The sequence below is a fragment of the Odocoileus virginianus genome, chromosome 17 (genome assembly GCF_023699985.2).
Source record: "Odocoileus virginianus isolate 20LAN1187 ecotype Illinois chromosome 17, Ovbor_1.2, whole genome shotgun sequence".
Classification (NCBI taxonomy): domain Eukaryota; kingdom Metazoa; phylum Chordata; class Mammalia; order Artiodactyla; family Cervidae; genus Odocoileus; species Odocoileus virginianus.
In genome coordinates, this window is record NC_069690.1 from 33,018,984 (window position 1) to 33,046,890 (window position 27,907).

Genomic DNA, 27,907 nt, shown 5'->3' on the forward strand with positions numbered 1-27,907 from the left:
TCACACCACAGCACTGGAAAGGCCTGCCTGGCTGCCTGCAGAACCCGAGGACCCCACCCGGCGGTACTGGCCTCTTACCATGTCCAGGGCCACCTTCATGGCCTCCTGTAGCCCAAAGAGCTTCCCGGCCACCAGGTAGACCCCGCCTGTCCACACGGCGCAGGCCTCATGCACCCAGTGCTCCTGGGTGTCCCCGCCAGGCTCGGCCGGCGGCTCCTTGCTGCACTCGTGCTTACGGCTCTTGTCGGCTGGGGCTGCCTCCTCACTGCCATCCCCCCGACCGTCACAGCAGTAGCAACTCTGCAGCCGCCGGGACAGGCCCCGGGCACTAGTGCGCAGAGAGCCCTGCTTGGCCGGATCAGCTGGGCCATCAGGCCTGGGGGGCTTCCCGGTGGTGGTGGTGGCAGCAGCAGACGCAGCAGCTGGGCACTCGAGGCCTTTGAGTGTCCTCTCAAGAGGCAGCGAGGCCTCCTCACAGGTGCCCTCCAGCCGCACCTTCTCCTTGAGTTTTGGCTTCTTTTTGGGGAGGCAGTGTTCAGGGTAGTAGGGCCCACAGAGGTCCCCAAGGTCCTTGAAGTTGGCCGGGTTTTGGCAGAGGCAGCAAACAAGGCAAGAGGTACTCAGGGCCTTGGAAACCACGGGCCCCAGGTGCATGGTGGAGGAGAGGGGCAGGGAGGGCCGAGGCTGTGGGACAGAGCCTCCAGGGAGCGTGGCTAGGGAGGCCCCGGCCGCATCCAAGGAGAAGGAGCAGGACGAGGAGGAGGAGGAAGAGGAAGGCTTCCTCTGGGGCTGGGGCTCCTCTCCGGGGGAGTTGACAACAGTGCAAACAGTGGTGAACGCACCCCGCTTCTCTACCCGCACGAAGGGCGAGAAGGCAGGAGTGCGGCTGTCTGCCCGCAGCCGCTTGCAGGAGGAAATGTACTTGAGGCGGATTTCAGGCTCGGCGGGATCCAGGGGCAGCACCTGCTGCTGCCGCCGCCGCTTAGCACGCCCCTTACAGGGTGAGGAGGTGGTGCTCTTGGCCCGGCCCCGTGTGAGGCGCTTCCGCTTGGAATAGCTGCTGTAGTTGGCATGGCCTGGCTGTTTCTGTGCCCTTGTCTGGGGCTGGCAGGGCCGGCCCTCTGGGGGCTGGGCAGCCAGGCCCAGCTCCTCCGTCTTTGGCTTCTTGCCTCCTACGCCAGAGCTGTCCTCACTGGCCCCCTGCGTGCCATTGGCCCTGTCTCGGGGAGTCAGCAGCAGAGCTGGGCCGAGGTGGGGCCTTTTCTCCAGGGAGCCTTTGGGGAGTCCAAGAGCCCCAGCTCTGCCTTTCCGGCTTCTCTTCTTAGGCGCCAGGGCAGTGCCCCCGGGCAGCAGGGCCTCTGGGGACGTGAAGGCCTCCGTTTTGAAACCATCGGTCAAGGACAGTTTCTTACTGTTCACGAGTTTGCCTTTTAAGGATCTATTGGTCGGATTTCTGCACAACGGCTCAGCCCCCAGAGCTGCCGGGAACTTCTGCCCGGGACTCACATTTAAGAGACCTTCCTCTGTCCCCAGAAGGCTGCCCCCAGTGCTCTTGAGCCCACGTTCCTTCTCGGGGAGAGATGGGCTCACAGGATTCCCGGGAGGGGCCCCTGGGGCTCTGCATGCAAACTTCTTCAGGCTGGGCGAGGTGATCTTCTGCACAATGGCCTCTAGCTTCAAGCCCCGGCCTTTCCGGGGTGGCAGCACCTTGGTCTTCATGGCCCCCTGGAAGGACGCCCGTGAGGCCAGCTTCAGGCTGGTGTCTGGGGTCTCCAGGGGTGGTGGCTTCGCTGTGGGCTCACCATTGCCCTTGGTGGGTTTCGCCTTCTTGGGAGACGTCATCCTCTTGAAGAGGGTGGGGGAGCCCTCGGCCCCCTCCTCCTTCACGTCTCCCCCAAGGCCACCACTGCGTAAGACCAGGTTGCGCTTCTTGGTGGGGACAGGAGCCATGAAGGCTGACTTCCTTTTGAGGGCATGGAGGGGTCGATCTGAGAGCTTGCCGCTGGCACCAGGCTTGGGAACTCTCGCCCGCTGGCCCGCCCTCCCCTCCTTCTGGGGGCTGCTAGTGACCTTGAAGGTGGCGGGCAGGTGGTTGTTGGCAAGGAGCTTCTTGGTGGCGCGGCAGTTTGGCAGTCGGCTCTCCGAGGGCCGTCTGCGCTTGGAGTGGAAGGCCTCCTGGGCCCTGCTGCGGGACCGCAGGATCATGGACCGTTGGTCTTTGCCCGGTGCATCCAGTGAGTCTGTCTCCTTGGTCTTGGAGCCCATGGGGCTGCTGTCAGAGGCCACAGGCAGGGCGGCCGGGTTGCTGGGGCTGGATGCAGCCTTTGGGGAGGGCTTCCCCACCCGCTTGCCTGACTTGAAGGCGGCTCGCTGCTTGCCCCCCAGCTTGTCTGGAGGGGCAGGAGTGGTGGGCAGGCCTGGGGGTCCGGGTGTGCGGGGCTCGCTCAAGGCCGTGAAGGAGCGGGTGCACATCCTGGGAAGTCCTTCTGAGATCCCCCGGCCCGGGGCCCCCGCCCCCTCCATCTGTCCCTGGGGGGGCCCCGTGCATGATTCGGGGAGCAGCAGGTCTTTGGGCAGCGCCGGTGCCCTGCACGGGGAGTCCTCAGCCTCAGGCAGCCCCCGGTGCACCCGTCGGCTCCGCAAGCTTTTGCCACGAGGCACGGGCTCTTTTTTGGCGATGGGGGCCTCGGGCACAGCAGGCTTGTTTGGCTTCTGTGCCAGGGAGGCCTCTGGGGTCACGGCGGCAGAATCCCCTGGGGCCAGCACCCCCTCGGGCCCCTCTTCCTCTGGCTTCATATGGGATAGGGAGGACTCAAACCAGCTCTGAACCTTGGACTCGGCACCCACGGTGGGGCCCAGCAAGATGACCGAGTCCCCGGAGAGGGGGCACGGGGAGCCCCAGCCGGCCTTGGGGTCCAGCACCTCCTCCACTTCCTCCTTGCCACACAGCAGCGTGGCCTTGGGCGACAGCGCATCCTGCAGGCCTGGCCTCTGCTCGGGGCTGCCCAGGAGCTCGCACAGGGACGAGTACTCCTCGGCCTCCAGGTCCTCCTTCCGGCCTGGTGCCGGCAGCAGTGGGAGGTCCCCAAAGTCGGCAGCCGAGCAGCAGTGCCGGCTGTCTTCCAGCCAGCGGTCGGCCTTGCCCACCTCGGGGCACTGCAGCAGCCCGCCCGCCTCCTCCTTCACCCCGCCCGCCGCCTCCTGCTGGGAGTCCCGGGGCACTGCAGCCTTCTCCCCAGGGGGTGCCTCCTCCTGGAAGCCCAGGCAGGCCGAAGCCTCTCGGGCGTCCTCCTGGCTGGCACTGTCCGTGACCTTTCCGCCCTGCTCTAGACCCTTGGTGAGCTCACTGGGGTGCAGCCCCCACCGAGGACAGGCATCCCCCAGGTTCTCCTCGGGCCAGGCAAAGGGGTGGGCACCATCCGCGGAGCCGGCAGAGGTCGTGTCTGGGAAGCAGTCAAAAGCCACGGTGGGATCTGAGGCCGTGGCCCCCAGGGTGGGCTTGGCGCTGAAGGAGAGGGGACCAGCTGTCTTCTTGGGGTCAGGGGTGGTAAAGCCCACAGAGGGGTCTTCAAATAGCCCTGGACTGAAGTCCTTGGCACTGCTGCCCTTGTCCAGCTGCAGGGCCTCAGGCAGGGCCTCTGGCTCCCCTGGCCGTGACCATGCACCTTTGGCCACAGGGTCCAGGCAGGCGCTGTGGTTCTCCAGAGAGAAGGGCGGCTTGCTGGCATCTTTGGCCAGGCCCGGAGCCTCAGCCCAGGCCTTATCGGCCTTCTCGCTGATGGCCTCCTGCAGTCCCAGGATCTCAGAGGCCAAGTCCTCCTGTGCCAGGGCACTGAGCAGCAGTCGCGGGCAGTCCCGCTCACCGGCCACAAGCTTGGAGAAGCTATCGAGGGGCAGGCTGCCGTGCAGGCTCTGGAAGGAGTCATCAGACTTGGTGGACATGTCGTCTGGCGAGGTCACGGAGCAGGTGGACACGGACTCGGGCTTGGCCTTGGAGCCGCCGTGGACCCTGGCGGGGCTGCCGCGGGCCTGGCTGCAGTAGAGGAAGCTGCGCTCCAGCGGGTCCTCAGAGCCGCTCAGGTAATCAGCCTCAGGTGGCTCAGCGTGCGTGGACTGCGGTGTGCTGCTCAGTGGCTCCGATAGCGGTGTGCCCGCTGGCTCGGCCGAGTAGCCGCTGCCCTCAGGGCTGCAGTGCTGGCTTTTGTGCTGCTCCGGGGTCCGGGCCACCAGGCTCTTGAGGCTCTTCTTCTGAGGCCCGGCCGCCTTGGACAGCAGCAGCTGTTGCACGGTGTTAGAGATGTTCTCCACCTGGGAGGTCAGGGCCGTGAGGCTATGCAGGCTGAGGTCTGACAGCAGGCTCTCAGGAAGCTTGTCCTTCTGCAGGACCTTGCAGTTGGCGGCCTGGGTATCCACAGAGCCAGCAGCATCCGTCGGGGAGGGGTTGAGCAGGGGCATGAAGTGGCTGTGGTCGGTGAGGCCGGCGGGGAAGGTCCCAGGGCCGAGTGGCTGCTGGTTGTAGGGAAAGTTCTCCAGGTTGGGCATCAGTGGCGACGGGGTGGAGCTGTAGGAGGGTGAGCGGCCCACGGAGCGGGCAGGTGAGTGGCCAGAGCCGGGGCTGAAGGTCTGGTAGTACTGCTCTGGGGTCCTGACGGTTGCATCCGGCTGACAGTAACCTGGGCCTTGCTGCCCATAGTGTTGGTACTTGGCGAGGTTTTGGTAGTGCAGGCTTTCCTGGGCATGGTGACGGCTCTGGAGGGCCTGCTGCTGCTGCTGCTGCTTCTGTGTGTCATAGCTGAGGCGGCTGGACTGGTAGGCGTGAAGGTTCGGGACCCGCTGGCTGGGGGCCAGGCTGGCGTTGGCGGTCAGCGGCCTGTCATGGGGCTGGGCGGAGGGGGCCGTGCAGCTCTTGTAGGAGTGGGCCCCCTGCCCGCCAGCCTGGCCACTGGAGGAGTAGGTAGAGGAGGCGGGGAAGGACTGGGACTGCTGGGGGAAGTGGCCGCCCTGGGGGAAGGGCAGGGGGGAGGCAAGGTCACTCTGGGGTTTCTGCCTCTGGAGCTTAGGGTATGCCAGGGATGGCGGGGGCTGCGGCAGCTGCTGCTGGACGTGGAGGGCGTGAGTCCGGAAGGGCAGCTGGGCACCCTGCTCAGGGTACTGCCGACTGGGGGGCACCACCGTCTTTTTCATCAGGTTCTCGTCATATTTGCCCACCCCGCCTGGCAGGGGCTGCGGCTGAGGAGGGGGTGGCTGGGGGCCCCCCCAGGCCTGCAGGCCCTCCTCGCCTGAGTAGCGGCCTGGGTAGGGGCTGCCGTCCTGGACAGTGTAGCCTGCGAAGGCTGGCCTCCCTGGCGGGGCCTGCGGCGAGGACAGGCCTTTGCCAGCACGCGCGGTGGCGGGCGTGCCTGCGCCGCCCTCGTAGCCAGGGAAGGGCTGCGGGCCGTAGTAGTCCTTGGTCAGCAGACGCTGCCGGTCGCAGCTCAGCCCAGCCTGACTTGGCTGCCTATAGTTCTCCAGGCGCGACGTCTCCTGTGAGGTCTGCTGGTAGGTCTGCTGTTTGCCATGGAAACCACACCTTTCTCGAAAAGACTGCATGACTTGGGCTGGTTATCTGTGAAAAGAGAAAGGGTGAGAGGGAGGGCGGGGAGAGGAGGGCAGAGCGGGTGGGGTTCAGACGGGCCATTTCCTTCCCTTGGAAAGCCAGCCCCCTCCCGCCCTGCCCCCTCCTGCAGCCGCCCCACCAGCTGTGCACATATTGACAACTTCTGTGTCAGGGCCGCGTGCTCTGTAATTCCCGCTCTGATGGGGACAGGGAGGTGCAGCCTGGCTGCCCAGCGCCAGGCCACTGGGGAGCTGCCCCCCCTCCTGCCACCAGTTCCCCCTCCCCCTCCCCGCCGGCTCAGAATCATTTAGCCATTCCCGCTCCCCTGTCCCCTGGGGCTGCTGGATCCGGTAATCTAGCCCCAGCGCAGCAGTGTTCAGGCGTGACCCAGCTCGTGCGTGTGTGTATGTGTGTGCCTGTGTGTGTGTGTGCATGGCACGGGGGATGGCCTGCCCTGCCCCAGAAACCACTCAGAGGCCTGGAGTCTGCACATGTGAGCACACGTGCGTGTGCGCGCGCGCACACACCCACACACACCCCTTCTCCATCACTGCACACCTTCTTCATCACTGCATACACACAATCCCCTTGTCTATTACACACACACGCACACACCTTCTCCATCACACACACATTCCCCTTGTCTATCCTTACACACACACACCCACACACCCCTTCTCCATCACTACACACACATTCTCCTTGTCTATCATCAGACACACACACCTCCATCACTGCACACACACATACACACCTTCATCACTGCACACACACACTCCCCGTGCTTGTTACACACATACCTTCTCCATCACACACACACACACACCTCTTCTCCATCACTGCACACACACATTCCCCTTGTCTATCATCAGACACACACACCTTCTCCATCACTGCACACACACACACACTGCCGTTCTCCATCAATGCTATGCCCTCTGGAAGCTGTCTGCTCCGTCTGGCAGACGCTGACAAGGGGCCGCCAAGCCACTGTGGGCATAAGCTGTCCCTCCCAGGAGTGCGGGCGGTGGCCCTGCCTCCTGTGTTAGTGTCACAGGCACACAAACAGGCTGCGCAGCCCTGATGAGGCAGCGATGGGGCAGAGCTGCAGTCCCTCTGCCTGAGGCGCCTGGGCCTCCAGGTCAGCCCCGCCCGCCTGCACCAGGTCAGGGCCAGGCCAAGAGCCCATCTGTTTCTGATTTTCAGGGCCGGGCACTCAAGGGGTCCAACCTGCACCAAAGCAAGATCCTGGGTCAGGAAATGACCTCAGGTGGGGGTGGGGCTGGGGGAGGCCCTTCAGGGCAGAACAATGGGGTCACATAACAGGCCGGCTGTAGCGTCCAGGCTAGTGGCCCCCTCCCCTCCCCCAAGACCCTTCGAGGAGGGAGGAAGGAGCAAGGACACCCTGGCTCGGGGAGACAGAGCGAGGGCTGGTGGCAGCCTGTGTCCTGGCCGCTGGGTTTATCCACACCTCGCTCACCTGCAGGGCCCAGGCCCCCAGAAGGGCACAGGGGACTTTTCAGGGCCAGTTCCAAACCCAAGAGGAAGGGGTGGCCTGGCGTGTGCTCCGAGCCTCCAGGGCTGTGTGAGGCATGGAAAATAAGGGGGCACAGAGAAGGGGGGCAGACACGCAGATGTGAAAGGGAAGAGGCATTCCCCTAGGGGTCTCGGTCACCCCTTCTTCACCCAGCTCCCACCTCCTCATGCAGTTGTGGGGGTCGGGGGGCGGCTGACCTGTGAGGGGCCCGAGTTGAGTAGGTCCAGCCCAGGGTAGGTCCAGGACGGCCCCAAGGAGCCCCATCAGCCCAGCCCAGGCCCCTCCCTGCCCTTGGCGGCTGGCTGGTTCAGCCCCAGGGCCCCAAGCCCACCGCAGGGCCCCACAGCCCACTCCAGGGCCAGCCCCACGGCCATGGCCTCTCCCTGGCTCATCACAGGCGCCCTGATGTGGAAGCCCCCCTCTGACCCACTTCAGTCCATCCCGCGGCTTGGATCAAACACGACAGGAGTGCCTGCTGTGACCCAGAGCTGGAGGCAGTGCTGGTTCTAACGGGCAGCTCCTGCAGGTGGGCAGCCCCAGGGCCCCCACACCGACCTCCCAGGCAGGTGCCCCCTGCCATCCTCGGGCAGCACTCGCGGGCGGCCCCCCGCTGCCCAGGCTGTCAGAGGCAGGTGGAGGTGCCGCTACTCAAGGTGTCCCCCGCGGGCAGGCAGGGTCAGCTGGGCCCCTGGGCCCTGCTCCGCCCTCCCCGGCCACATTACAAGCCCGGAACTCGCACACTCAGGCTGGCTCAGGAGGCTTCGCCTCGTCTATCTGCACAAATTACATCCCGGCTTTTATTAGTCCCAGATCGCGCTCATTTCCCGCTGAGTGTCCTGTGGATATCATTAACATTTCTACAGCTTTTTTTAATATACTTTTTTCACATTCCCCCAAAATGCATTACCAGAAACATTATTTAAAAAGAGAGTGTGCTCTGACCAGCGCCCCCTCCCTGTTTAACCAGTCCAGCTGCCGCATCTTTTAATGTCGTCGAGCTGTGTTACAGTGGGTTTTCCGATACACAGGAGCAGCTGGATGTGGTGAGAGCATCTATCTCGAAAAAAAGACAGTTCAATTAAAATATGAGAAGCCCCACGCCTGATGGAGAAGGCAGCAGAACGCTCACCCCAGCACCAACCCCCAGCCTGGCAGGGGTGGGCAGCACCAACCCCCAGCCTGGCAGGGGTGGGCCCCCCCGGTGGGCCCCCCCATCCGTGTAGGAACAAAGGCTGCCACCAGGCCCTGTCCCACCAGCATCACTGGGAGAAAGTGGGGCTCGGCCTCTTTAAAAGCCGTCTTGGGCCGACACGGGCTCTGTTGTTATTAATTATTGTGATTATGATTACTTTTCAAAAGCACCAGCAAAGGACAGGAGGGAAAGAGGCAGGCGGAGAGCTGGGGTGGGCAGCATCAGGAGGTAGATGGTGACCTCCGAACCTGGGAGGGAAGGAGGGGGTTAGGAGGGCACCAGCTGGGGGTCAGGGGAGCACCCGCCAACACTCCACTCCCAGTCCAGCCCGGCCTCCCCATCCCTGCTTCCCCTCCCCCTTCTCCCAGACACTAGGTCAAGGCACAACTCTGAAATTCTAGCCAAATGGGAAGCAAAGGAAGAGGGAAAAGGAGGGAGGGAGAAAGTCAGTCCTGAGCTCCAGATCACCTCCCGTGGTGACTCCTGCAAGCTGGCCTGCCCACCCCATGCCCCAGGGCTTCTCTACCTCAGCGACGGGTCTCCCTGCCCTGCAAAGGGATGTGATGAGCCCCAGAGCCCACCCCAGACACAAGACCAGCAGCCCCCAAAGGTGTTTGGTAGCAGGTGAGCCAGGGCTCAGCCCTTCTTTCTGGCAAAGAGCAGAAGTCTCTGTGGTCCCCCTGCAGGCACTCTGGGGCCCAGGGGGGCAGGGGCAGCCTTGGCCATGGGGCCTGCTCCCCCCTTCTGCATACTCACTGCTTTGACCCTCCTGCCCTGTTACAGAGAATGGGAGGCTCAGAAAAGCCAGGACCTGCCACTGAGCCACCCACAGGAAGTTCTTTCAGATGGACCCTGCAGCAGTGTGGACGGCCCTCACTGAGAAGTCCCACTTTAGAAGAAGGCCCCCTGGAGCACGACGAGGAAAAGGGGTTCCAACGTCCCCTCTGCAACCTGAGGCCCCAGAAGCCGGCTCAGGCCCGCCCCACCATAGGGAGTCCACTCTTGGCTGCCTGTTGTGCCATGTGCAGCCCCAGAGAGAACTCACTGGGTGCACGGCCTCTTCAGCCCCCAGGGGCAGGCTTCAGGTTAGGGAGATGGGCCTGACAGCGTAGGCAGGAGCATACTGCAGCTCCGCTGGGCTGGGGAGGGAGGGGGGGGGCGAGAAAGGAGCTTCTGTACCCCAGCGGGCTCTGGGGCTGCAGGCGCATCCCACCTGCTGACCCAGGGTGGTTTTGTGACCTGGTTTTCTGAGCTGTAGCTGCAGGGGAAAAGCTTTAAAACCCAACCCCCTCAAGACCTGGGAACCAGGAGGCTGGGGGTGGGGGTGTCCCAAGAAGATCAGAGCTGGTGGGACCACCTTGGGCCTCCCTCTGAATTGTAGGTGATGAACACTGTGAACAGGACACCTTGATTAAAACCATCAGCTGCTAGTCAAACTTACAGCTATTCTGTGGGGTCTATTTTGAGTCCCAAGGGCTTGGCTTGAATGGGGGGGGCGGGGGCGGAATGAGTTTCCAAGGAGGCCCCAAGACAAGAGAGCCCAGTGCCCCCAGGCCTCTGGGACAGGGAGGGCCCTTGGGTCAGCCACTGGGGGAGGTCTGCTTGGGGCAGAGGGGCCCATCCAGGGGCAAAAGGAATTACAGAGACAAGGCAGCCCCTCCGCCCCCTGTGTGTGCGCAACACACCCATAAATGCTGTGCAGCCCTCCTTGCTCACCAGCACCCAAGGGAAAGCCCCTCAGGTCCGACACGCCACTCTATAGGCCCGAGAGGCAGGCAGACAGCCAGGCTGCTTTGCTGAGGCTGGGGTCCCCGGGAAGTGGGCTCTTTGAAGGATGTTGGAATGGGAGGGTGGGTCTTCTGGACTCCGCAGATGTTTGGAAAGTGCTTCCTGAAGCCCACCAAGCTGCCTCCTCCAAGGACGCCCCCGGCGGAGCAGCTAAGACATACTAGGCCACCAGACCAGAGCCTCCCCTTGGGGTCCACCCACCAGGAGGATGTGGTGCCCCATCTGAGCACTCCACTATCCTGGGCACTTCGGGGCACTGCCTGTGGGCCTGCTGCTCTGTTAGTTCCCTAAGGCACCCCGCCCAGGAAGGCAGCCATGACCCCACTTTCAGGAGTAACCTGCTGAATTCCCACAGCCAGCCCACAGGCCGCAAAGCTAAGCTCTCAGCTCCGTTCCGACTTCTAAAGCCATGCTTGCTGACCCCGCCCCTGGTGCAGCTTCTGGGATGTGAGGGCCAGAAGGTCCAGAGACCTAGGTCAGCTGGGCTGGAGGGGCCCATGGTCCAGGGGTGACAGGCAGATGGCCCAGCCACCTCCCCGCCGTGAGGTGTGGTGCAGCAGGAAGGGGTCAGCGCCACTGTGTTGCTGGCCTCCTGGAGCCCTCTGGGGGGAGGAGACAGTTGGCGAGGGGGGCTCCATACCCATTGGTCTCCTGTAGATAGCGGCTGCTTTTGCATCATTTTATCCACCACTCAACAAAAAGCGACCCCTTTTCCCCAACTCTGTCAAAATGAGGAAAAGAAACGGGGTGGTGCTGGGATGCAGACAGCTATGAGGGCCAGGGTCAGTCACCCATGCACTCAAGTACAAGGGGCTGGTCCAGAGGCTGGTGTCGGGGGCTCCCCAGCTGCCCCATGCACTGCTGATCTTGCAGGTGGCTGCATGTTACAGATGCCAAAGAGTCTGTCCACTGGCTTTCAGGGGAGCCAAAGAAGGCAAGGAGAGAGCCTCACCTCTCACTCCAGTCTTGTCCCCTCACTCTGTGTGCCCCAACAACTGTGATCTCCTGAGGAAGAGCAAGTACCAAAGGACTGAACTGGCAGCCAGTCCAGCATCTCCCCAGGCCTCGGGGCCTTTGCACGGCCTTTCCTCTGCTGGGAAGACCATGCTCAAGAATCTCCATGGCTCCTCTGGCTCCTGGGCTGCAAGCCTTTGCTCATGTGACCGTCTCAGGTGGCCGACCCTCACCACTGTGTTTGAAACTCACACTCCATCTCCCCTATACCACCCCCTCTTCTCTAAGGTAACTAGCCACACGGCTGGCTGGCTTCACTTTTGCCTCTCCTCTTTAGAAAGGAAGTTCCATGAGAGCAGCGATTTTGCCTGTTTTGTTTGCACCCATATCCCAAGTAAGGGCTTTGCGAATGGCATTAGTGGTGAAGAACCCACCTGCCAATGCAGGAGACACAAGAGATGTGGTTTCCATCCCTGGGTCGGGAAGATCCCCTGGAGAAGGAAATGACAACCCACTCTAGCATCCTTGCTTGAAGAATCCCATGCGCAGAGGAGCCTGGCGGACTACAGCCCATGGGGCTACAAAGAGTCAGACACGACTGAATAATAATTGTTGAATGTATATTGTTTAAAAATGTCACATGGGACTTTCCTGCTGGTCCAGTGGTTAAGACTCCACCATTCTACTGCAGGGAGCACAGGGTCGATACTTGGTAGGGGAACTAAGATCTCAGATGCTGCCAGTTAATAAAACAAAATCCAATATCTAATTGTTTAAAAATAAATAAATACATAAAGTGTCACAGTATGAAAATATCCAGAACAAGGCTGAGTACAGGTACAGAGCACACTTGGGTGGGGATGAGGGGCTTGTGGCTGCACCTCCTCACTCATTTGACAAAGATCTCCCTGGGGGGTGGCAGAAAGTGCACCTGTGAAGGGCGCAGGTGAGGAGGGAGGGAAGCTGCTCCAGCTGACTGCCGCCTGTGGGATGCAGGACCCAAGGTGCCAGAGCCTTTGAGTGTTTCATAGAAAGAAGAATCTCTCATTTTAAAAAAATATCATCTGGGCAGAAGAGCTAAATAGACATTTCTCCAAAGAAGACCTACAGATGGTTGACAGGCACATGGAAAGAGGCTCATCATTGCTAATTATCAGAAAAATGCAAATCAAAATGACAATGAGGTACAATACCACCTCACACTCATCAGAATGGCCATCATTTAAGAAGTCTACAAATAACAAATGCCGTAGAGGGTGTGGAGAAAAGGGAACCCTCCTACACTGTTGGTGGGAATGTAAATTGGTGCAGCCACTGTGGAGAATTGTATGGAGGCTGCTCAAGAAACTAAAAACAGAATTACCATTCGATCCAGCAATCCCACTCCTGGGCATATATCTGGAAAAGACGGAAACTCTAGTTAAAAAAGATACATGCACCCCTATCTATGATCATAGCAGCCTATTCACAACAGTCAAGACATGGAAACAACCTAGATGTCCATCGGCAGATGAAGGATAAAGGTGGTGTGGTATGTGTATATGTATATATATATATATATATATATATATACATATACACAATGGAATACTATGCAGTCATTAAAAAGAATGAAATAATGCCATCTGCAACAACATGGATGGACCTCAAGATTATCATTCTAAGTGAAGTAAGTCAGAAAGAGAAAGATAAATACAACATGAAATTACTTATATGTGGAATCTAAAATATGACAAAAATGAACATATCTATGGAACAGAAACAGACTCACAGAGAACAGATTTGTGGGTGCCAAAAGGTAAGGGTGGAATGGATGGGGAGTTTGGGATTAGCTGATGCAAACTATCACATATAGGATAGATAATCAAAGGTTCTCCTGTAGAACACAGGGAACCGTATTCAATATCTTGTGATAAACCAGAATGAAAAAGAATCTGAAAAATAGATATATGTATAACTGAATCACTTTGCTGTAAAACAGAAATTAACACATTATAAATCAACTAGACTTTTATAAAATTTAATAAAATGTTATCAACCAAGTAAAAAAGTTTAACACCCCAGAGATCCAAGAGAACCAGTCTTCAAGCTGTATTTGCTCACAAGCTTCCTGGTGTCAAAGGTAGCACTTGGCCTGAGCAATGCTGGGCACCTGGGGGGTGCCTGATGTGAAAAGGTGGGAACAGGAGCCCCCAGAACACTCCCTGGACTCTAGGAGAAGCCCCGAGACCAGCACTATCCACTTAAACTGTGCAGTGGAGCACTGGGGGCCGGGTGGAGGGCAGCACTGAGCCGTGGGGACCCCATGGGACCAGAGCTCTGGGGGCTGCAAAGGCGGGTGGCAGGAGCCCCAAGGCCACAGAGGTGCTCATAACCCTCCTCGGAGCCCCGCCCCAGCACCAATGAGGGAGGCCCTGCTGTCTCCCCCCGCCCCACAATATTGCTGGGTCCCTGCAGGGCTCCCTGGTGGCATCATCACAGTGGTAATTACATAATTAATAGTCTAATGAGCCACTTCACCTGTGTCTGCCTTGCTGGAAAGTAGCCTGAGGAGGGCAGGGGCTTCATCTGTTGCGTCCTAGGCTCTAAGCCTAGAAACTACTCCAAGTAGGTGCCTTTTTCAAAAACTATTTTATTTATTTGACTGCGCCAGGTCTTCGTTGCGACAGGCGGCATCTTTAGTTGTGACATGCAGGATCTAGCTCCCTGACCAGGGATTGAACCAGGGCCCTCTGCATTGAGAGTGCAGAGTCTTAGCCACTGGACCACCAGGAAGTCCCAGTAGATGCCTATTAAATACTGCCTGGACAGAGGGGCAAGAGTATGTTATCTAACTCTCACCACAGCCCTAACAAGATGACAGGCCTGGAGGCCAGGACCTGTGCAGCAGCCAACCAGGAAGGGACGACAGAGCTGCTGCTCTGCCCTCCACAGCCCCTGGGTCACAGCCCTCTGTGCCACACCCACTCACTCATCTGCACAGGGGCAGAGCTGGGTGCCGAGGAGCCAGAAGAAAAAGCAGTGACTTCTGCCCTACTGAGGCAATCAGACAGATAACTGTGGGGGTGTGACACCCACAAGGGGCTCTGGGGGTGGGGAACGGAGGTGGTCAGGGCTGACTGGAAGGAGGGGGCCCACTGAGAGGAGGCAGGACTGAGCAGGTGGGTGGTCCCAGTTACCACCCCTCTCAGATGGGGAGTCAGATGCCCACTGTCCAGCTGGTACCACCTCCCCTGCCCCCCAGCAGTCCTGCACAGTCACCCGCCATTTGTAGCTGCTGCCTGCTCACTGCTCCCAGGGGAAGGGCCACTCTGCCCACTCTGTGGGGCCCACTGATCTACAGCCAAAGCTGGAGCGGGGTCTCCCAGAGTCCCCCTCCACCGCACCCCCAGCAAGGCCAGCTGCTGTGAGCAGGGAGCCACCAGAAGCCTTCCAGGTCAAGCCACCTCCTCGTTTTGCAGAGGGTTAGTGAAAGCCCAGACAGGGGTCGTGACTTGTCCAAGGAGGTCCCGAAGGGCTGAGAGCCCTCTACGCATCTGTGCTCCAGAATGCCCAGCCACCAGAAAACCAACTTGGAGCTGGAGGCCAGAAGTGGAGGTCCAGACTCTTCTTTTGGACATCCAGCATCCCAGGGGTCCGAGAACGCCCCCTCCTTTCCCCGGCCTGGGCAGGAACCTCCCCTCCCTTCCTTGCCTGACACCCCCTCTCCGAGGCATCCTGACAGCCCCTCCCGACGCGGTTCCACCTGGGGGAGCCGGGAAGTGGCGCCCCTCCCTCCCCCAGCCCCAGGGGAGGAAGCCGCCTGTCAGGCCGCCGCGGCGTGTCAAATCCTCTTGCTGCCTAATTGTGAGACGGCGGCGTTTAAAGAAACGCTTTTCTGGCCGCCTGCCACACCGCAAACTGCTTGGTATAATTTTATTATTAAGGAGAGAGAAAAAGAGGGAGGGGGTGGGGAGAGAGAGAGAGAGAGAAAGGGAGCGAGAGGAGGAAATTGCTTAGTCCGAGTCAGCTGGTGGAGTATTCTCAACGTGAACGCGGCCCGGTTTTCCAGTTGGCAAGCTGACTTCGTTAATTGCGCATTCAGTCTCTACTTAGGGTAATTGAAACGAAGCGGGGACCGGGTCTGACAATTAGGGTCTGCGACTAGGCCGTTAACCCTTCCGCCCCCGCCCCCGGCTCCCACGCACCCCTGGGGGCGGCGGGCGAGCGCCCCAGCGTCGGCAGGGTTAACGCGGCGCGGGCGCCGGCCGAGCGGGGGATGGGGCGAGGATGGGGGGCGTGCGGGGGCGCTTGTGGCCTCGCCGCCCCCCCCACCCCCGCAACAGATGTTTCAGGCGTGTAAGACAAAGGCAGAGCGCCTGCCGCTGCCGGAGAAAATCCGCAGGACTCCCTCAGGGGCAGGTAAAATTTCACCTTCTATTTGTGTTCCCCCGCCCGCCCCCGCCCGATTTCCCGGCCTCTGCGCCAATCCGGAAAGCGCCACCAAAGACGCCGCGCCGCCGTCTCCGCCGCCCAACCCGCTGACCCCAGCAAGGTCGCGGCGACCTCGGGCTCCGCCAGCCGCGCGCCGGCCCCTCCTGGGGCGCCCCCGGCCGCAGTCCCGCGATCGCAGGCGCCGGGAGCGAGGAAGGGGCGCTTTTCTCGCCACGAGGCGGAGGCGGCGGAGACGCCGCGCGCCTCCCTCCGGCCCGCGCTGGGACCCCGGGGGCTGCGCCCCCCCGGCCCCCATCATTCATCTCCCTGATTCCCGCTGTAGCCGCCCTCGGAAGTCAGCCGAGTGAAGCAGCTGTTCCTTGCACACTCCACTTGACCAAAGATGATGATAAATGAGGCCCGGGCTGCGTCGGGAACGCGGCGGCGGCGGCGGCCGCGAGGGGCGCGCAGGGCGGGGCGTACAGCCCGCACCCCCTCCCAGCGCCCCGGGAAGGGCGAGGACGCTAAGGACAGAGGCCGACGGGCGCAATCCAAGGCCCGCACTCCCCTCTCGGCGCTCTGCGCCGCCTCGATGCGGGCGGAGAGGAGCCAGGCAAAGGAGCGCCCCCAACACCGGGGCCTACGCGAAGACCCCCTCCTCGCGATTGCACGGCCCTCCCTCCGCATCCCGGGCCCTAGTGCCTCAGTCCCCACCGTGCCCTCGCCCGCGCCTCAAACCTATTAACGCTCGTAAATAATGAATAATGGAGCGAAGCTTCCCTCCGCCGCCAGCTGCGCCCGGTCCCGGGGAGGGGGCGCCCCGGCCGGGCGCGGGGGCCCGGGCGCACGGCCCCGCACACGTGCAGCCGCGGCGCGCAGGCGGGCACCCCGCCCGCCGAGGAGGGGGAATCCCGCTCTGCCCTCCCCAACGCCACCTCCCCTGGAGTCCTCTGGCACCGAACGAGGCGAGAGCGCGCGCGAGCTTCCCAGCCGGAGAGGGTTATTTTTAACCTGCCCCCCTTTCCTTCCCAGCCTCTCGGGTTTGCGCGCCCGGCCGCCTCCCCCCAGCAGCCGAGGACGCAGGCTCCTCACCTCGCTCAGCGCCTCCGGACTCCGAGCGCCTCCCCCGGCCCGCGGCCCCCGCCCCTGCACGGGCATCGCGCGGCTAAATCTCAGCCTGGAAAGGACCGATTAGGAGCCGCGTGCCTTTCTGCGAAATATTGGAACCGGCTGGGCTGGGGGCGGGGAGCCCGGCGCGCTCGTCCCCTCGCCTCCCTCCGCGCTCGCTCAGCTCTCCCTCTACAGACGCGGGGCGGCCAAGTCAGGGCGCCGAGACCCCCTCTGGATTTCGTCCTTCTCTCCTCAACGCCCACCCTTCTTCAATCATCGACGAAGCTGGAGCTTCTAACACGCGGACCCTCCGGCAGCGGCGGCGCCAAGTGGGGCGCTGCCTCCCCCATCTCCAGCCTCCTCCCTAAGCCGCTCCAAACACACACACCATTTACACAGCAGCGGCCTTGCACACCGGCGACTTCAAGGCGAACCGCCAGGCCGGGCCTGGGGCGCGGGGGTGAGGGGGCGCGCTCAACCCCCAGCCTGCCCCCTCCTCCTGGTCCCTTCCCCAGCAGACCTAGCAGCCCAGACCCCCGCCCCCCTTCCTCAGAGGCCGGAGGCACAGGAAGTTCACGTCCACTCCCATTACCCTGCTCTCCAAAAGGCCACCCACCCAAACCCTAGCCTGTCCTTCGCCCCAAAGGAGGGGGCGGCTGAGAATAGGGCTGGACCCAGAAACCCCTGGGGGCTTCGACTGGATCAGTCACTTGACATTTTCCAGACTGCTCAGGCATCGACCCCCTGACCACCTCCCTCCTGAAGGGAGGCGGGGTGCCGAGAGAAAACCGCTGCAGAGCCGCCAGGGGTGGGGGATAGACTGGAGGTCTGGCCTGCTGGGAAGAGGGAAAAGGGCCTTCCCGCCGGGAGTGCTGGCCCAGTAGCAGCAAAGAACAGGGCATATTTGGGGACTGGGGCCAGATTTCTCTCCCAGGACTAGCAGTGGGGAGCAAGCAGGCACAGCTCCCAGGGTAGCAGCCTCTGGCCAAAATTACTGCAGAGGTAAGAAGCCTGGCCGGTTGGAGCTGGGGTGGAATACAGATGTGAGAACAGCTGGTCTGCTGACACCCTTGGGCCATCTGGGAGGCCCAGCCTGGCCCGGACAGGAGGAGGCTTGAGGACAGAGCCGGGATCCCCTGGGTGCACACACAGCCTGGCAGGGCAAAGGGGGGCTGTCACAGGGCTTCTCCCCTCAACCAGCCTGGGGCCTTCCCCAGGTCTTGAAAATTTCCAGTAACCCTCAGACCATAGAAGCAGGCATAATAGCAGGACAGCATGTCCGTCCCCTCCTAGGGCCTTGGTAGATCATACTGCTGACCCTCAAGCTGCCATCTGGAAGGTGATGTAACCTCTCATTTCACAGATGGGGAAACTGAGCCCTGGAGTGGGGGAAGGGGGTGGGGAGAGGGCTCCTAGCTCCTCCTACCCCAGCTTATAGGGGGAGTCCTTCTATTCTAGGGCCAAGGATGACAGGGAGGCCCTGGTTCGCTCCTTTGGAAATTTCAGAAAACTATTTTTCTTGGGAGATAAAAAGGGCAGGAGCCTGGTGTGGTGAAGACCTGGAGAGAAATCACACCATCCACCAACTTCTCTCCCCTCCCCCCATCTCCTCCTCCCCCAAGCCCCTCCCAGCCCCTTCAGACCCAGCCACCCCGGGGGATGGGGGTCTTACTGAGGGTCCCAGGAAGAACCTCATGTGCAGCCCAGATATGAATGTCACAAGCTCTTCACACGTGTGTGGCTGTGTTAGGACAAACCACAACTTCACATAGGGCCTGGAAGCTTTGTGTCGCCCAAACAAACAGGCAGCTCCTATTTTGATATGAGAGGGAATCTCCATCTCAAGGCTGGATTCTGGATTGGGGGGACTCTGCCAGATGAACAGCTGGGGCCACCCTGTGCTCCGGGCTCCCCTGCTGCCCCTCTGCTGGGAAGGGAGCTTCCATTTCCGGGCAAGGCTTGGATGGATGCCCTTCTGCCCCCTTTGCCCCCCATTCCTGGCTCTCTCCAAAACTAGGTGGATTCTGGGCAGCTCCCCTAAACATGTTGCCTGGTGACCAGAAGCACTGGCTTTTGGGGAAAGCAAACCACCAGCTCGAATCCAGAGGCAGCCTGGGACCGCTGTCTTCAGGATGGAAAATATTTGCCTTTGGTTTTCGGCTGCTGCTTTGTCCTGGCTGACTTTCCTCTCCTCCACGCAGCCATGAGACGTGGAGGTGCTGGGGGGCACAACCAAGGGGAGGGCAGCTGTCTGAGTCCAGCGTCCAGCTATTCTGAACAGCACTCTGTTTCTCTCCCAAGATGGACAGGATATTTTCTGCCCATTCTCTGTGCTTGTAGCTGAAAGCGTGTTTTTTCTCCCCAGGCCCAGCCCTCTTGGGCCTCCCCTCCAACTAAACCAGATCTCCCGGCCCACCCCAGCTTCCGGTCACTAGGCGTCTGGGGGAAGCGACTCTATCACATGTTAGCAGTGAACTCAGCCCAACCCCAGGGAGCCTAGAAAGTTGCGGGCGAATCTTTGCCGGCCAGCTCTGCGCTGACCACAGGGAGAGGGCAGTCTTCTCCTGAGACGGGGGCTCCAGAGATGTCAGAGTCACACCCGCCAGTTGTGGGGGCTTGCTGGTGGCTCTGGAGCACTGGGAGTTGTCACTTGGCCCAACTCGGTCCCCATCCTGTAAAGACCTGGGTTCTGATGCCACACGGCTCTGCATACCATGCTGGGTGGCCTTGGGCTGCTCACTTCACCTCTCTGAGCCTCACGCGCCCCAGCTGAAGCCTGCTCGAACCCCGACACGCTGACACGGGTTCGTGAGACTGGCGGAGATGCCGTGTTTGGTGCCTGGTGGAGGCAGCACAAGTGGCAGCGGGTTCCAGCGCTGCCCACAGGGCAAAAGCCGGACCCTGCGCTGCCTCTGCCTCCCGGGGAGCTAAGGGTGGGACAGAGCATGTCCTCAGGAAGGGGCCAGGGTCAGGGGCCAGGACCCAGGGTTAACGTCTGTGCTCAGATGTGTCCCGACCCCCACGGCAGATGAGCCGTCCTCCCAGCTAGAGTGCCGCTGTTGTGCGTGAGCTGGGTGGAGGGCAGAGTCTGGGTTTCTGCAACTCTTAACGAGCTCCCAGGTGAGGCTGCCTACTGGCCTGGGGGCTGCAGAGGGCAGCAAGCTCTCAGCCCCTGGAGAAGGCTGGGCTCGGCGAGGGGCTCTGAGTCCTGTCCTGTCCAAGGACAGCTGCCCAGGACCTGGCGCTAGCCTGTGGCTCTGTGTTCCCAAGCTGTCTCAGAGCCGGGGTCCTGTAGCTCTGCCCCCCCGCCCCCCAGAGTCTGCACCCAGCCCTGTTGCCTGGCAGCACTGAAGGGCAGCTCATGCTGCTGAACCCACAGTCACTTCAAGTCCAGGCCTCCTGGGCCTCAGTGTCCCTGCCAGGACAGTGGGAAACGGCTAAACTCATCCCCCCTTTCCATTGATGGTTCCAAACCCTCTCCCCTTCCCTGACCCCTTCCAAGGGGCAACAGATCCAGACCCCAGCACCGACCCTAGGAGCTGCAGACCTGGGGTGGGTACAGGGCTCACCCAGACCATCCTCACCACTTCACATGCCCGGCACTGCCGTAGGAAGCACTTTCACAACAAACTTCATCTTCATGCCAGTCCCGGGGGTGGGTCCCATGACCACCCTTGTTTCAAAGATGACAGCGCTGAGCTCGGAGACCTGATGCCCGAGGCCACACCCTGGAGGAGGGTGAACCGAGGTCCACCCCGGCCCCTAGGCGTGCCTGACCACGGAGGATTCCTCTGGGGAAACTACTCCTTTTGGCCCCTCCAGTGCTGGTGTGGATGTGGTGCCTGTCTCTCCCTGGCCAGCAGCAGGCCCCGGTAGAGTTACGGAGGTGAGGGTAAGCCGGTGTAGTCACTGAGAGAGCTCTTTGGTAAATAGGAACCAGCTGTGCCTCTGACCTGGCCCAGCCAGGCCCAGAGTGGTCTGCACCACATGAACTGCAGTGTCGTGTGCAGAAGCCAAAGCCCGGAGGTCCTGTATGTGTCCCCATGAGGGGCTGAGGGACACACATGTGTGGAGGTCTATACCGTGGATACGGGCTTCGTGTGTGGATGGGGTGCAGCCTTGAGGTTGGTGAGCAAACCACAGTGTAGACAGTGCGCAGAGAGGCCCCACCTGTATAAAAGAGGAGGGGTACTCAATTTTTCTTTTTTATCATGAGCCTGTGATACCCACTTAAGATTTTAAACTTACACTGTGGATAAATAGCTACTCTCCAGACTGTCTCTGAAGATGGTTGGAGAGTGCGCCCAGTGCCAGGCTCCTGTCTGGCCTGGCGGTTTTCCAGTTGCCAGGCTACAGCAGGCCGTGGCCATCAGCAGGAGGGACAAGCCCAGCAGCCTCACTGAGTCCTGCAACAGGCAGCACGGAGATCATGCATCACCTCACAGAGGAGAAAACTGAGGCCTGAACCCTCACAGAGGCCATGACCTTGCTTCTGGGTGCACCGCCTTGGGGGCAGCTGCCACAGCCAGGGCCCTTGATAAACGGGGCCTGGGGCTCACAGGGACGGCTCCCAGTCTGTGGGACACCGAACTTCTCACTCCATTTCTACCACCACTCTGCTCCCCTCCAATCGTCAAAACAAAGGCAACACTCGTGATAACTTAAGGGCAGAGGCGTCTCTGGCTCCCAGGGGCTGTGAGGGCGTGGCTGACCGTCTGGGAATGCTGGGCTAAGTCCCAGCTGGGCCGCCCACGAGCCCTGGGGCTGGGCCTCGGCACCTCAGTCGTGAGCAGGCGCGGGGGTCAGTCCCTGGAGGGCAGCGTGTCTAGGGACAGTGCCTGGCAGAGCAGGGCCAATAAGCAAGTTGTTATTTCTAAGAGGAAAACATTTGTATAATTTTTTATGATAGAGGGCAAGTTCAGGAAAATCCTTGACCAGTCCTAGTGCTGGCTGAGGAGGGGGGGTCAGGAAGCTGGGAGCTGTCTAGAGTGACAGGAACCGGGCTCTGGCCTCAGGAGCAGCTGGTGCCTGCCTGGGTGGGCAGCCATGCTGTCTCAGCAGGCAGTGGCCAGAGTGGGGCCTGGCCGTCTGAGTTCTCAAGCTGGCACGTTGGGTGAAAGAGACTTGGCTGGCTGGCTGGCTGGAGGCCTCTGTAGGCCCGGGCCCGTGGAAAGAGGACTCAGAAAGGCCCCTCTGTCCGCCTGGCTCTGGGCTGCTCTTTTCCAGACCAGAGCCTCCTGTGTCTTTGGAAACAGCATTGAGTACCCAAGGGCTCCTACTGACTTGCCATGTGACCTCGGGTGAGCCCCCCCGCCCCACCTCTCTGGGCCTCCATGTCCTCACCCAGGAGACTGGGCCCACCTCACGGGGTTGAGCAAGAGCCAATGAGAACACAGACAGAAAAGTGCTTTGTCATCGTCACCCTCGTCGCTGCTTCTCACACGATGCTTACGTGTGCAGAGCCCTGCTCTAAGAAGCAGTCTACATATTTTAACTCCTCTTACTGATGAGGCAACAGAGGCTCAGAGAGGTTAGGACACTTGTTCAGAGTTGCACAGCTTGTGAGGACCAGAAGCACCATGATAGCAAAGTGCTGTGAGGCCTGATTTTGTTATAGTTCAAGGCTGTGGGTCGGGCCAAGGATGGCCAGGCTGCACACTTCCCAAGGCAGCTTTGGCCAGTCCAGGAGGGTGGGCGGGGCAGAAGGGCCCTAATCACACCTGAGCAGGAACTCAGGCTCAGAGGAGGCTTCCCGGAGGCCTCCCTGGGTCTGCGTGGCAGGAGGCCTTGGGGATCATGGTGAGGGTCTGGAAGTGTAAGGCAGGAGCACCAACTCAGCAGCAGGTTCCAAACACTGATGGGGAGAAGCAGGGACAGCTTCGGGGTTCCCCAGAGCCCATGCTCCCAACCCACCAGGTGACACTGCCTCCAGCGCATCCACCAGCTCACCTCTAGTGGCTGCAGGGTCAACACCCTGCTATGACAGATTGCACGTCTGAGGCCCAGTAAGGGCATGGGTCCACACAGCGCGGGGGCTCGGAACCATTCCCCCCGCCCCCCATCTCTGGCCTCCTTCCTCACGCCCACAGGCCTGCACCAGCCTCATCCCCCTCCCTGTCCCACTGCAGGGACACCGAGGGGGTGTGGTCTCCTTCTGGTCAAGACCTCCTTGGCACTGCTATCTCGGTATGGATGGATGAAGCTTCCAGCACAGTGAGGACAGGCCCCTGGAGACGTGGAAGGGCTTGAGATTCCCATGGGAAAGGTTTGGCTCCTGCAGAGGCCCCTGCTGGCCGGCTTTGATGGTGGATAAGCCCCAGCTGGCTCCTCAGGCAAACTTGATCCTAGTGAACTGGAAAGGCCCGCAGGTCCACGCAACACCCCCACAGCCCCAGAGCTCCCAGCAGTTCCCTCCACCTGCAGAGCCAGCGTGAGGAAGGTTTTGTCTTCCAAACACCCTGTATTTAAAGATCACTGTGTGTTCCCTCTTACAGGTGCAAAAGGGAAGCTAATTAGGCCTTTGGTGGACGTGAGCAAGCCAGGGGTCATGGGCTTTGTGTTTGCCGAATGAATGAGTGAGTGAATGAATGGACGGATGGGTAGGTGGACAGACAGGCAGTGGGTGGAATTCCAACCCCAAGCAATGCCATTGCTACCTTTTTTTTAGCCTGAGCAAAATAAGACTTCCTCAAGGCTTTAAAGAACATGGCAGGCGGGGACTTCCTTGGTGGTCCAGTGGTTAAGAATTCACCTGCCACTGCAGGGGACACGGGTTCTATCCCTCATCTAGGAAGATCCCACATGCCACAACTAAGACCGGGTGCAGTCAAAGAAGAAAAAGAAGAACATGGCGGGCAATTTCCAGGGTCCCCGGGACCCCCTGCAACCACCCCTGTCATGACACCTGGGCTCAGAAATGGAGGGGCATGGGGAGGGGTGCTGGACCCGAGAGCCTCCAGAGCTCATTGAGAAGACCCCTTTCCTAGGCCCCGTCCCTGCGCTTGGGGCTCCCAGCATCCCCCAACCCACCAGTGTGCCCAGGGTCCCTGGGGAGCTCTTGCTGGGGACCCGGAGGGCAGGTGAGGAGGAGGGCTGCATGCCTGCTGAGCCCGCCCAGCAGCTCTGCAGAGCTGGGGAGAGCAGGTTGCTTGTCATCCACAGGGACACGGGGACGGTTTAAGGTGAAATTTAAGCCCATTAGTGCCTGGCTAATGACATCAGCAGCGATAGTGAGAATGAAGATGGCAGGGTGTGCGAACACCATAAATTGTGGGGCCGGCGCCCGCCTCTGTCCTTGGGCCTGAGTCCCACCCCCCACCCCCAGCCCCCGCGCCCCTGCCCGAACCCCCGCCCCGGCCCAGCCCCCAGGGTCAGGTGGCCGGGGCCTTAGCCAGAGCGTGAGAAAAGCTGGGCTAGGGAGCTGAGCGTGCAGGCAGCATGTCCCTAATCTCTCTCCTTTGATAACTTCTGTCTTTCCGTGCATACGCAAGAACCCGGCTCAGCCGCCGGCATCTCTTCCCGGGCTGAGCCGTCGCCCTGCAGCTAATGCCTGACAGCTCTGTTTATGTCTCCCCATAATTCTCCAGTTTTATGTTTTTTTTTCGGGGCCATTAAGCTCCCAGCCACAAGCTCCTTCCCCTGCCCCCGCCTGCCTTTGTCCTTGAGGCCTAGCCGCCCCACCGCCCTGTGGGAGAAGGGCTGCCCTCCCCCAGCGGGTGGACGGGGGGCCGAGTCCTCACTCTGTACACCCCCGCCCCAGTCCCGTGGCTTCTCATCACAGGGCTTGTCCCGCCCGTCCCCAGGGGCACAGGACACCAGGGTGCGAGACGAGGCCCACTCTGCCTCAGACTCTGGCTTCTTTTCCTGGGTGGGCTCTACTCCTCCCCCAGCCTCGGCCACTCCTGAGGGCAAAGCCCCCTGCCTCGACCCCCCTCTGCAGCTCCAGATCCCCAGATTCAGCGCACCCGTGGCACCCCGAGGCCCCCCCACCCCCCGTACACACCTTGTCCTCTGCCCCCGTTTCCCCGTGGCCCATCTCTGAGGAGGCCCCTCAGAGTCCTCAGGGCCCTCCTGTCCCCACGACCACAGCCCAGGTCTGGCCACAGGTCAGACTGTGTTCCCAGTTCCCAGCCTGCCCACCACATGGCCTCTCACAGCCTCGGCCCAAGGCACTCCCTTGCTCTACAGCCTTCACTGGCTCCCCATTATTTAGTCTCCATCCTCAGTGTGCTGCTCCCACTGCCCTGGCCGCCTGCACAGAGGCCAGCAGGGGCTGCCCCTCACCAGGCCCGCTCACCCCTCCCAGGGCATCCACCACCACTTCCACAGGCCAGACCCAAGGCGGAAGGACTTCCTCAGCAGGAAGCAGCCCTTCCCTTGCCTCTGGGTGCCCACAATGCCCTCATGTGGCCCCTGTGGGTCGTGGGAGTCCCTGGGTGCCCCAGCTTGGACGCCTGGCTCCCTGAGTGCCCGGGGCAGGCAGGTGCCACTCAAGAGCCTACTTCCCCACCACTGCGAGGGCAGTGCCCCAGGGCCCACACAAGCCCAGGTCTCCTCAAAGAGGCCAAAGATGCCAGAAAGCAGAGCCTTCCAGACCCCCTTCTCCTGCCCTCCAGGAGTGACGGAGAGGAAGGGGTGGCCCCCCAGCCCCCTGCCCGATGCCCTGCCCGCCTCCTGAGGTAGAGCCACTCCTCCTCAGCCCTCTAACTTCCACTTTCCTTTCAGCTGAACGGCCTTTGCAACCAGAGGCCTCCTGCCTCACCTGCCCCTTCCCTGCACCTGCGGGCGGCTGAGGCGCCGCCCCTCCCCGTGTGGGTGCCATGGGACATTTGAGCCTGCATCCCGAGGCCGGGGAGTCGCTTCCCCGGGGCGTGGGTGCCGGTGTTGTGGCCTGTCCTCCTCTTCACAGGCGCTCGGCTCGGTTTCAGTCTGACCGTGTTGTTCTGCGTCTCCTGGGGTGTCTGGCCACAGCCTGGCAGGTCCCCCCACCCCACCCACCTCCCACCTCCCACCTCCCACCAAGATTTCCTGCCCTTGGCAGTTTCCACGGCCATGCAGGCAGCCCCTGGCCCGCCTCTCCCTCACACACGGCCCTGGAGCCCAGGCCATCCTATGCTCCCCTCCCTGCAATCCTGTTGTTGAGAGCAGGGCAAGCTTCGTAATTTGAGGGGCCCAGTGCAAGATGAAAAATCCGGTTCCAGCTCAAAAAGTAACAGAGCCACACAAGACCAAGTGCAGGGTGCTTTGAGCGCAAGCCCACAAGGCCAGCTTGAGGAGGTGAGCTGGCCAGCCGCCTCTCCCGCAGCAGGAAGACCAGGGTCTGACCCGCTAGTCACGCCTATAAGGAAGGCTCCTATCGACTGTGCACTTGCTTTGTGCTGAGAGCAATGAACATGTTAAGTCAACAGACCACCAGATTCCATGGCTCACAAGGGTTCAGGGGGGTGTGATCTGCCCAGGACCCCTCTCCAGAGGCATGATGAACCCTGCTCTGAGGCGGAGGCTCCCAACTGAACCTGTATTGATGAACCACTAAAACCCCCCATGTCAGCTCTGAGTCGAGCCCAAGAAACCACCGTAACCTCTCCCTACATGCAGAGATGCGGAAGCGAAGGCTCTAAGAGGGTGTCCAACTCCTGCAAGGTCACACAGCACGGCATGACCCTAGATCCCAGCCTCAGCAGCCCTGATTCCAAAGACCCAGGCAGACACTCGTGGACTGGTACATAAGGAACCGGGCAGGACATGAAAGCAAGGGGGGACACACCAGATGCCACGCCGGAGGGCCGGGCAGTGACGTCTGTTCTCCTCTCTGCACTCTCGGTTATTTTCTGTATTTTCTCTAGCGAGCTGAGATTTTTGAAATAATCAATAGCTCACAGTTTTTGGAATGAACGAGGAACAGAGATTTGTGGAACCGAGTCCTGTTAATGGGGATGCTGTGGATATAGAACACAGCTTCCTAAGGCCCAAAGCTTTCGGGCCCCTAGTGTCTGGGTCTCCTTCCCTTCGTCACTGAGGGTTTAGAGGGCTCATGAAAGCTTTGGGGGCCTGGGCTGCCCCTGAGACGACCCCGCCTGGTTCTCTGGGGACGCCTGAGAGCTGTAGGCCCTAAGGAGGGGGCTCACAGCAGGTCTTGGCATCCCTTTGGCCGGTCAGGAAGCAGGGCTGGTGTCCATTGGACTACTATCCTGCTGGACCCCTACTCCAGACCTTGCTGGTCCCACATTCCTGAGGCCCCCCCGAACATGCACTACCCTGCCCTCCTGCTCATAGCCCAGTGGATCCTCGCCGCCCCAATACCCACAAGACTAGGCTCCCCTCCAGCCCCTAGCTACCCTTTCTGGCCTCATCGTCTGGTGGTGGATGCTGCCTCCAGGCCTCTGAAGCCCCTCCACAGCCCGGAGCAGGGGCCACGCCCAGTTCCCTGCCACGCGGTGGCTGCAGAGCGGGATCAGGACCACACCAAAGCAGGTCACCCCCGCCACCCCACCTGGCCCAGGGTGGTGCCCAGGGATCCAGCTGGGCCCTGCCTGTCCCTGGGAGGAGGGGCTGGACCGGGGCCCCGCCCACCCATGTGGATGCCAGGCCTCCTGCAGACAGCTCTGGGCCGCCTACTGCCCTGAGAGCCCCTGGGTCTCAGGCTGAGAAGAGCTGACAGCTCCTTAATAAACGCCGCCACAGACGCGCCTGAGTGACATCGCGGCGGCTGGCGAGAGGCAGCCCACATCAAAGCCCCATTTTTCTTCTTCCTGTGTGGCACTGAGACGGTTTCATAGAGAGCCCCACGTGCGTCTGCGACAAAGACGCTTCTTCTCAAGACTGGCCATGGCCCCAGCCTCCCCAGATGCCCTGCCCGGCGCCTGGCGTGCTTCCCTGAGAGCGCGGGTTTCAGCGAAGCCTTGCTTTGGCCTCAGACGGCTGGACAGGGGGCTGGCTGGGGGCTGGCAGAACACAGTGGCCCCACCGAGTGAGTCACCTACCTGTGCTGCAGACCCAGCCTGGGAGCCAGACCCTGCTCCCCACCACCACCCCCAGCTCACTACTTGGCCCCCGCTGCAGTGTCTGCTCTCACGGCTGGGGTGGCTCCAGGTAAGGGTCCCAGACAGGCCAGGGCCCAACCATCTGTGCTCCTGGCTTCAATCTGGGCAAAGAATCACCCTCTCTTGGCCCCTTTAAGAAATACCATCTGGAGAGGTGACCCTGTGAACCAGGACCCCAGACCTTTGTCCCATGCACCCAGGGTCGGGGAGTGCATGGGACCCTGACCTCCTGGCCGGCCGCCGTCTCCCCAAGTGTCAGACGGGCTCGGGTGCTC

The 27,907-nt window shown here is 61.1% G+C and overlaps 1 protein-coding gene and 1 non-coding gene across 7 annotated transcripts in view; both read right to left on the reverse strand.

Annotated features, from left to right (window-relative positions):
* RAI1 (retinoic acid induced 1) overlaps nt 1–27,907 on the reverse strand; it is a 103,745-nt gene that overhangs the window by 8,028 nt on the left and 67,810 nt on the right. For 5 of the 6 annotated variants that reach the window (XM_070479233.1, XM_070479237.1, XM_070479236.1 and 2 more), the window contains exon 3: nt 79–5,605. In XM_070479233.1, the coding sequence (XP_070335334.1) occupies nt 79–5,589 (5,511 nt within the window). In that variant the 5' untranslated portion in view covers nt 5,590–5,605. Of the gene's footprint in view, nt 1–78; nt 5,606–16,572; nt 16,982–27,907 lie in introns of those variants that run through there. The other variant, XM_020914254.2, reaches the window with a different exon arrangement.
* TRNAE-CUC (transfer RNA glutamic acid (anticodon CUC)) lies at nt 13,770–13,842 on the reverse strand. The gene has a single exon. It is a non-coding gene; the product is annotated as a tRNA-Glu (tRNA).